The 10,504-nt window shown below is 35.3% G+C and overlaps 1 protein-coding gene across 2 annotated transcripts; it reads right to left on the bottom strand.

Moving 5' to 3' along the window:
• Positions 1-687: 687 nt before the first annotated feature.
• Positions 688-8,899, bottom strand: jam2b (junctional adhesion molecule 2b). 2 transcript variants are annotated; one of them, XM_048193479.1, is made up of 10 exons: positions 8,746-8,899; positions 4,148-4,213; positions 3,956-4,066; positions 3,365-3,514; positions 2,859-3,046; positions 2,578-2,686; positions 1,343-1,459; positions 1,222-1,246; positions 1,090-1,120; positions 688-992 (listed from the first exon to the last, which is right to left on the bottom strand). In XM_048193479.1, the coding sequence occupies exons 1-10, from the start codon at positions 8,795-8,797 to the stop codon at positions 954-956; spliced, it is 888 nt and encodes a 295-aa protein (XP_048049436.1). In that variant the 5' UTR covers positions 8,798-8,899; the 3' UTR covers positions 688-953. The 2 variants fall into 2 exon arrangements, with proteins under 2 accessions (XP_048049436.1, XP_048049435.1); XM_048193478.1 differs by having other exon boundaries at positions 691-992; positions 1,090-1,123.
• Between the last annotated feature and the right edge of the window lie 1,605 nt (positions 8,900-10,504).

The following is a 10,504-nucleotide window of genomic DNA, read 5'->3' as shown; positions in this document are numbered from 1 at the left end:
TAAGACCTTCGTTCATCTTCAGAACACAAATTAAGATATTTTTGATAAAATCCGATGGCTCAGTGAGGCCTGCATTGCCAGAAAGATCCTTTCCTTTTTCAATGCCCAGAAAGCTACATATTCAAAACAGTTCATGTGACTACAGTGGTTCAAACTTAGTTAACAAGAATTGTGTGCCAAAAACAACAAAATAACAACTTTATTCAACAATATCTAGTGATGGGAGATTTCAAAACGCATGAAGCTTTGAAGATTTACAAATCATTTGTTTCGAATCAGTGGTTCGGAGCACATATCCAACTGCCAAAGTCACGTGAACTATTGAAGTTTCAAAACACTTATGACGTAACGAAGCCTTGTTTACTGGAATCACATGATTTTGGCGCTCTGAACCACTGATTCGAAACAAAAGATTCGTAAAGCTTCATGAAGCAGTGTTTTGAAATCGGCCATCACTAGATATTGTTGAATAAAGTCGTTTTTTTTTTTTTTTGGCACACAAAAAGTATTCTCGTCACTTTATAATATTAAGGTTGAACCACTGCAGTCACATGAACTGTTTTAAATACGTCTTTAGTAGCTTTCTGGGCATCTGGAAGTGTAAATTATCTTGCTGGCAACGCAGGCCTCACTGAGCCATCGGATTTTATCAAAAATATCTTAATTTGTGTTCTGAAGATGAACGAAGGTCTTACAGGTGTGGAACGACATGAGGGTGAGTAATTAATGACAGAATTTTTTATTTTTGGGTGAACTAACCCTTTAAGTCTGTTGTGGATTGTTCAGCTGTAATCAGACCACACCACCAGGGGGCGTGTGTTTTCTGCTCATAGCCCATATGAGCAAATAAGATATACAGAGGCGTATTTGATGAAATATTTCATTCTCTAGCCATTTGAGGTCACTTTAATTTACTTCTGTCAGCATGGTGCTGTCCAAAATGCGCACACTCTTCAAAGCACAAAGGATTGTGTATGTTTGTAGTGTCTCGGCTGAGGAGAGAAATGAACATTATAAACAGAAATCTCTACAGTGCCATTACTGTCTTATTTGACTAGTGAGTTATAAATAGGAAACTTTAAGACTTACATCTGTTGGAGGGTTATAGTTGGTCTTTGTTCTGCTGAAAAGTGAAGAGAAATAACCACTTAGTTTCTAATGGTCTGTTATGTGTTATTCTTATAGGTTAGAGTGCATTAAAAAGTGCTGCAAAAGACTTACCTTTGTTTTGTCTCTGCTTTACTCTCTGTTGGTAAACGCAAGACTTATGTTAGTTTATCAACAGGTATAGTAAGTTCATATACTGTAGACTCTGTTAGTTTTGAATGAAGTTAGCACTCACTACGGCAGCATGGACAGCACCCTCGTCTGCAGCACAGACAGATGGCCACACAGCACGAGAGAAGCAACAGGAGCGCTGCCACTTCTAATGCTATGACTATTGTCATGTTGAGCTCAACTGCAACAGATCAAACAGATATACAAAGGGATCATATGCACTTTTTTATTACACTATAATGTGTTTTTGCAGGGGTAAAAATGAACCCAAACTCTACTGTTTAAAAAAAAAAAAGTATGTATATATATATGTCTCCAATGTTTCAATATGTTGATTTGGTGCTCAAGAAACATTTCTTATTATTACCAATGTCCAAAATCATTTTTATGGAAATTGATAAAACATTTTTTAGAATTCTTTGATAAATAGAAAATACAAAATAACAGCATTTATTTGAAACAGCAATGTTTTGCAACATTATAAATGTCTTTACTGTTACTTTTGATCAATTTAGTGCATCCTTGCTGAATAATTTCTTTCCAAAAAATTTTGCAATACAGACAGGGATTTAGGTTTTTACTGGGTTTTAATTAGCATAGAGGAACTTGAAGGGAAAACAATAATTTTGAAATTAGTGTAAATATTTTTTGGTATACTATAAATACATTTACATATTTGCAATTGTACTTTTGGTACATTAAATTGATATACTTAAAGTCTGCTAAATTGGAACAACTAATTTTTTACTTAATACACTTTAGTTATACAGAAGTAGTGTTGCGGTCCAACTAAAGATATACTTAAGTATATTTGATTGTGCTAAAAAGGAACCATTGCAAGTATACTTAAGGTACATTTTAAATATCTTGCATTTGAAGACTGATATTACACAGTGATCATACTATCCCCACTAATAATAAGACAACAGTTCAAATTGTGTTAAAACACATTTTAGGCTTAATAATAAGAAATGTGTATTGTGCAATATAAAATTGTTTAATTATAATATTTATATCAGTAAGCCTCAAGTGATATGTCAGTAAATGTTAATGGATTTGATTTTGTACTATACTTAGTATGAAATAAATGTAAATGCAAGACCCCCAAATGAAAATAATATAGTCAACATCAACAGAACATGAGGGGGTTTTTTTCTGCTACTGTACCTATAAGATTTTTATGTAAATGCCCTTCTTTGTACATTTTCATTTTATTCTTTTGACAATATTTCAAAAGATCAAGTAAAATTGATTTCTCATTATGTGGCCCTTTAAATCACCAATTTGTACTTAACTTACATTCAGTTATCTTCATATGCCGGCCTGCACAGCTTTTAGGTGCCCCCACTCCATTGGAGGCCTCACATCGATACTGACCCTCATCAGATTCTGATACCGTCTTGAATTTCTTCAAAAAAGGAAAAGAAACAGTGTAAATCACACATGCCATGTCATGAATGCATCAAAGACAAACTATAAACAGCATCTGTTAGCCGTCAAAAGAAAAAGGCAACAGGAAGTTCAGTGTTTTTATCAAAATACATGTTTGTGATGGACAGAGATCATAGCACTACACCAACCAAAGTCCCTGTTTTGGGGTCCAGGGTGTAGTGGATTTCCTGGTGATTGCCAGTGTAAAGCGGTTTGTTGTCTTTGTACCAGCTGTAGGTGGCAGCAGGAACGCTCAGTTTGTCTTTACAGTGGAGCTCTGCAGAAAATCCTTTCATGACTTTTTCTGGGACCTCACATGATGGCGCATGTGGCGGCACTGTACATGTAAGACAGATCATACAGCTCATTGATAGAAAGATTATTTATGTTTAAGACAAAGAGTTATGAACACACTCTTAAAAATAAAGGTTCTTTATAGTTGAAAAAGGTTTGTCGGACTTGGGAAAAAAAACTGGTTATTTTAAGATCTGTTTACTGAAAGGTTCTTTGGGGAACCAAACACGGTTCTTCTATGGCATTGCTTTGAAAACACTTTTTTGGAACCTGTATTTTTAAGACTGTATCATTAACTGCACTTGAAAATAATGAAAATAAGAGTGCTAAATCGAATAACTACAAATATTTGAATTCCCACCAAGCACATTGAGGGTGACGATGACCTCCCCCAGCTTGATTTTGTCTTGGCGGGCTGTGACTTCGCATTGATACACTCCTGAGTCTTTCTGTGTAACACCACGGAGGGTCATTGTCGCCCCGTCGATGGACGCACGACCCTTAAATGAACCTGTTAATGGTGAGACTAAGTCAGAACATTGTGAAGAAAAAATATTTGTGAACGAAAGTACTGCAGAACAAATGTTCACTGAAACACATTAAGGTGCAGTCACATTTACCATTGTTCGGCAAAGTTTCAAGGGCGAAATCCAGTCATGTCAATAGGAATCTGAGCGATTGGGAGTTTCGCATGAGGGTGAAAAGATTTCCATACACAGATTTGTGTTCAGCATTGACCAACAGAAAGCTGCACTTATTGCTTCACTACTGAAAATGGGCCTTTTTTGCTTGCAAAATTTTGCAGAAATTTTGCTGATGTGACCGCACCAAACAGAATGTCATTTGTCGCCACTTAGTGGTGTAACTGACACACTTAAAAGATTTCATAAAATATCTAAACTAATAAATATTGATTGCAGTACATTTTGGAATGGGCAAAACAACAACCCACCTGTAAAATCACCATCAAAATAAACATATGAAACATCTTTGCCTCTCTTCTTCCATTCAACACGTGGGTTCGTTTCTTTCTCTGTCCTGAACTCACAGGAAAGGACAGCATCTTTTGCAAAGAACAGATAAAGTGTAAGTCCGAAAGCTTTTAAGCACGTCCAGCTGATTATCTGAAGACTAAGTAACTTACTTGTGTTTTCATGTACCTCCACTTTTGCTTTACTTGTAGTGACAGTAACAGGATCTGAGCTAGGAACTGGAGGAGAGAAAAGATACAAACAAACACATGAATGTTGTAACACACTCCCACAGCATTTTTATAATAGCAGACTTAGTTTGTAGAAAAAAGACTATGGGGAATGATAATATGTTTGCCCCATAATTTTTTGTTTCAGGACAAATTGAAATTTTGGCACACACTGTTAATATAACTTGCACAGTAAAAATAAACTGACAGTAAAAATTGCTACAGTAAAAACATGTTTATTGGTTAGCGGTACATTGCCTTAGCCAACTCTTTAGAGTAAAAAACTGCAATAGATCTAATGAGACATTTCATGTCATTTTTACAGTAAAATTCCCAGACATTCCCAGATTTCTGTTCACACCTCACATATGGTTTCTTTTTAGGTTTTCTTATTAGTTATGTAAATGAGGTATTTATGTTTCATCTTATGTTGTTAAATTAATGAGATTAAACATTAAAATATGGTGTATTATAATTATTTCATTAAATGGAGTACAGTAAATTTAAGTTCCTCTGTAAAACTTAAAATGTTGCTTCTGTATTTTAATGGCAGCTCTGAAAACCAAAGTATTTATTTTACTGTAAATTTTACCATAAATTTGACTGATTTTTTTTTACAAAGTAATCACAAACATTCCTTTAAATTAGATTTCTTTAGTGTATATGTTAGTTCCTTTTTTAACTTTAGTTAACTACAATAGCTAACTAACCGTGAAAAGTACTTCTAAAGCATTTATTACTCTTAGTTAATGTAAAAAAACATTTACTAATACATTATTAAAAACAAATATTGTATCTGCTAAAATAACTGAATGGACCTGAGCTAACATGAACTAACAATGAATAGTTATTAATTAATTAATGTTAACAAAGATTAATAAATACTGTAATAAATGTATTGCTCATTGTTATTTAAAGTTAGTTAACACATTAAAGGTGCCCTAGATTCAAAAATTGAATTTACCTCGGCATAGTTAAATAACAAGAGTTCAGTACATGGAAAAGACATACAGTGAGTTTCAAACTCCATTGTTTCCTCCTTCTTATATAAATCTCATTTGTTTAAAAGACCTCAGAAGAACAGGCGAATCTCAACATAACACCGACTGTTACGTAACAGTCGGGGTGTACGCCCCCAATATTTGCATATGCCAGCCCATGTTCCCAACATTATGAAAGGCATTAGAAAAGGGCAGAATGTCTGGATCTGTGCACAGCCGAATCATCAGACTAGGTAAGCAAGCAAGGACAATAGCAAAAAATGGCAGATGGAGCAATAATAACTGACATGATCCATGATAACATGATATTTTTAGTGATATTTGTAAACTGTCTTTCTAAATGTTTCGTTAGCATGTTGCTAATGTACTGTTAAATGTGGTTAAAGTTACCATCATTTCTTAGTGTATTCATGGAGACAAGACTGTCGTTATTTACATTTTTAAACACTTGCAGTCTGTATAATGCATAAACACAACTTCATTCTTTATAAATCTCTCCAACAGTGTAGCATTAGCCGTTAGCCACGGAGCACCATCAAACTCATACAGAATCAATGTAAACATTCAAATAAACACTGTACTTACGCTATTAGACATGCTGCATGACGAACACTTTGTAAAGATCCATTTTGAGGGTCATATTAGCTGTTTGAACTTTTTTTATGTTGTTTAAGACAAGCGCGAGCTCTTGGGGCGTGGAGCACGGGATTTAAAGGGCCACACACCCTGAATCGGCTCATGTCTAATTATGCCCCAAAATAGGCAGTTAAAAAATGAATTAAAAAAAATCTATGGGGTATTTTGAGCTGAAACTTCACAGGCACATTCAGGGGACACCAGACTTATATTACATATTTAAAAAAAAAGTTCTAGGGCACCTTTAACTAATGTTAATTAATGGGACCTTTTTCCAATTTTACTATATTATGACCCTGGGTAATACATTTGTTGTATATATTAAATAAGTAACTAATAGGAATAGAGTGAAGAGAAACTAAAACACTCTGAAGTTTCTCCTCAAACTCCTGAAAACTCACTAACACTCCCCACTCTGGTGGTGCCAGGAACAGAGATGTGTAGGAATTTACGTGACGGATGGATGTTCTGGATAGTGGGGGGTGGCAGTCCAACCAGGTCTGATAACCTCTGAAAAACATCATGCACTTGTGGGGAAAGTAAGGGAAAATACTTTCCTTTTAACTGTGTAGCTCCCTTTCTATAGTCCAAAGGATGTGTGTACTGTAGAAAAGAACTGAGTTTCATATGAGACGAGAGAGAGAAAGGCTGTGGAGGGTCTTTTTACTCAGAGATACAAAGACTTACTGTGCTGCTGTAACTTAAAACCCCTTCAGCTGGAAGAGGACTAGAGTTAAAATCACAGCCCAACCCACAAGGTATTTAACAACCATAACTAGCACTTAGTGGAATGATATCTGAAAGTTTTCAGAATAAAGCCAATCAATATTTTGAAAGTCAACATTAAAAACCATCTAGGGTGTATCGTCATTTATAAGTGACGCAGAGAAAATCGCATTTAAAATACAATAATAATATTTTTTTTAAAATACATTACAAGGCGACATTAGCACGTTCGGTCACATGCTGTCAAAGCTCCACTGTGAGTTCATTTTAGACTAGAAAATACATATAAATTCAATTTAAAAAATATCATTGTACATCCAAATTAGTTTTCCAGGCCATGGTAAGAAAGAAGTTGAAGATCAAGGAGTATAGAAGCAGTGAAGGTGATGGCAGGGATGAAGAAAATAAGTCATAGATTGTTGTGGAAGTCAGGAAGGCATTTTGGTACATTATCCTATGCCAGTTTGGAAGATGTGATCCATACTACAACCAGAGGTCAGATGCCGTTGTCTAATTTGCCTTACTACACTGACAAGCAGGGATGCTCCAAAAATGATGAATAAACAGGTCAAGATCGAGTTACATGTGGAAAGTGTGGGCTACACTGAAAAAAGATGAGTCTTGTTGATTTTCACTTGTGCTACAATCATTGATTTGGAATTCCAAGAAAGAAACAATGTTAATGTTTTTTTTTTTTTTTTTTTTTTTTTTTTTGAAACACTAAGACATGGTTTCATGGTTTCCCAGGCAGTGAAGTTGCATTTGAATTTGTTTCAAGTTTTAGACATTTTGTGAGTTCCAAATGAAATATAGCAGCACAAGATGAAACGGAATCTTATAAAAGCTTTTTAATGTTTTTTGAAACAATAAAGTGGTAAGTTTCAGACAATTTGCCAAACATAATTTACCCTAATAGGACAAAGTCAGTTATGAATGACAAAACCCTAAAAAAGGTCAAAGGTCAGATGTAGAAAACTAATTTTGAAAAATTATTTTAGCCTTAAACATATATAAAATAATAAATCATTATTTTTTTCTAGCTTTGATTTCAAAATTAGAGGGTTAACCTAACATTTTATAGCTACATTTATCATTCTTTTAATATGCAAAAATAAAAAGTTTTTTTAATTTGTAAAACATATATTTAGATCTCTAGACTGGGTGGGATCAAGCATTTCTCATGGTATGCCGAGGAACCATAATCTCCATGATAATGACCAATACACAAGGAGTCAGTCAAGGGGCATCAGCGACATGAAAGGGTCCCTGCCACATCAGAGTGAAGTTCAGATCTGGACAGCTTCTTCACAGACATTTTATCACCTTCAGGATCTCATGTGTTCAAATGCTTTTTAAAAAGTTTGTGTAAACACAGTGTCTTACAAGACCGCCGCCCATTCTATCCAGACCCTCAAAGCATCCATCTCTCTTTGAAAAAACACACAAAAAAACACATGCGTGCACACACACACACACACACACACACACATCTAATCATGGGTTTTCATGTTTTATGGGTCATTCCATAGACATAATGATTTTTAAACTGTAAAAACTGTATATTCTCTCCACTAACCCTAAACCTTCCCATCACAGAAAACTTTCTGCATTTTTAGGTTTTCAAAAAACGTAACAGTATGATTTATAAGCTGTTTCATCATGGGGAATAAAAAATGTCCCCACAAGGGCAAGGATTTTGGATATTGCCATCTTTGTGGGAACATTCTGTCCCCATAATGTAGGGTTTTCCTGAACCACTGATTGGAACCAAATCATTCACAGAATGGTGCTTTAAAAATCATTCATGTCATAAAAAACGTTCTTTGTATTATTTGTAATATCTTTAAAGCAATGTACTAAATGCTTTTATATTCAGTGTAGCAGCCTATTCTATTCACAAGGCTAACACTAAAAATCATTTAATGTCGAGAATAAATAAAATTAGTCTATATAATTATTAAGGAATTAAATGTACATTCAATTTGTTAATGAAAGTTTGGATCTGTATTTTCCAACTCACCCCTCAGAGTTCCCACCATTGCAGTTAGAAACAAAATTTCTTTTTCTTTTTTTTTAAACGTCCAGGGCAGAGTTTCCCGAAACTCTGCCCAGAACACGACATACAACATGAAGCATCAGATATTGAGAAATTGGTACAAGCATCATCAAAATACTTACTGTAGAGCAGCATGAGAAGAGCGGGAAAGGTTAGCAGATGTGTTGTGCTCATCTTCAGATTGTCCGGCTGGTGCAGGAGCGCGTGGAGAGTCTGATGTGTTTCTCGCTCCTCGGAAGTTCTTGAAGATGGTTTGCGCGCTCTCGACAGAACGCTGCGCGAGCTCGGCGCAGATGCTCTGAGACATGTGTTGCAGCTTTGCATATGAGCGACATATTTACAACAATAAAAATCTTAGGCCCATTTCTTATCTTTCTTATCATGTATGTGTGTATAAATATATATATATATATATATATATATATATATATATATATATATGTATATGGCACCCTTGGTAAATATGATCAAAGATGACTGTAAAATTAGCAAAAATCTAACCTTTCATTGAAGAAAAAGAATTGAAAGTGGGGGGAAAGTCACATTATGAAATAAATGTTTATGTCCAAAACACGCTGGCCACAATTATTGGCAGTTGGCACCCTTTTATTCAATAGTTTTTGCAACCTCCTTTTGCCAAGATAACAGCTCTGACTCTTCTTCTATAATGCCTGATGAGTTTGGAGAACACCTGACGAGATCAGAGACCATTCCTTCATGCAGAATCTCTCCAGATCCTTCAGATTCCCAGCTCCATGTTGGTGCTTCTTCTCTTCAGTTCACTCCACTCATTTTTTGATAGGATTCAGGTCAGGGGACTGGGAAGACCATGGCAGAAGCTTCATCTTGTGCTCAGTGACACATTTTTGTGTTGGTTTTGATGTTTGTTTTGGATCATTGTCCTGATAGAAGATCCAACCACGACCCATTATTGGATTTCTAGCAGAAGCAGTCAGGTTTTGATTTTTTATCTGTTGATAATCCATGATACCATATATCTGAACAAGATGTACAGGACTTCCAGCAGAAAAATAGGCCCACAACATTAAAGATCCAGCAGTATATTTAACTGTGGGCATGGGGTACTTTTTATCCATGTGTGCACCAAACCCATCTGGTGGGTTTGCTGTCAAAAATCTCTTTTTTTAGTTTCATCTGACCATAGAAGCCGGTCCCGTTTGAAGTTCCAGTCTTGTCTGAAAACTGAATATGCTGGAGTTTGTCTTTGGGTGAGAGCAGAGAATTTTTGAAACAACTTGTGGGGATGTAGGTGCTGTTTGATATTTTTTTTTTTATGCTTTCTGAGACTCAAGACTCAACTAATCTCTGCAATTCTCCAGCTGTGATCCTTGGAGAGTCTTTGGCCACTCAAACTTTCCTCCTCACCGTGCATTAGGACGATTTAGACACTCGTCCTCTTTCAGGCAGATTTGTAACATCTTTAGTTAATTGGAACTTCTTAATTATTGCCCTGATAATGGAAATGGGGATTTTCAATACTTCAGCTATTTTCTTACAGCCACTTTCTATTTTGTGAAGCTCAACAATCTTTTGCTGCACATTAGAACTATATTCTTTGGTTTTACTCATTGTGATGAATGATTAAGGGAATTTGGCCTTTGTGTTTCCTCATGTTTATAGTCATGGCAGGACAATTTCATGTTTATGATCACCCTGATGTAAATATGAATGGGAATATACTTCAGAGATATTTTACTCATAAAAAAATTCTAGGGGTGCCAATAATTGTGGCCAACATGTTTTGGAGAAAAACATTTATTTCATAATGTGACTTTCCCCCCACTTTCAATTCTTTTTCTTCAATGAAAGGTTAGATTTTTGCTCATTTTATGAATTAAAGATCAAAAGGATAAACAATGC

Source organism: Megalobrama amblycephala, linkage group LG6 (genome assembly GCF_018812025.1).
Source record: "Megalobrama amblycephala isolate DHTTF-2021 linkage group LG6, ASM1881202v1, whole genome shotgun sequence".
In the NCBI taxonomy this organism is placed as follows: Eukaryota; Metazoa; Chordata; class Actinopteri; order Cypriniformes; family Xenocyprididae; genus Megalobrama; species Megalobrama amblycephala.
The sequence above is the reverse complement of the archived record's forward strand: the minus strand, read 5'-3'. Positions and strand labels throughout refer to the sequence as shown.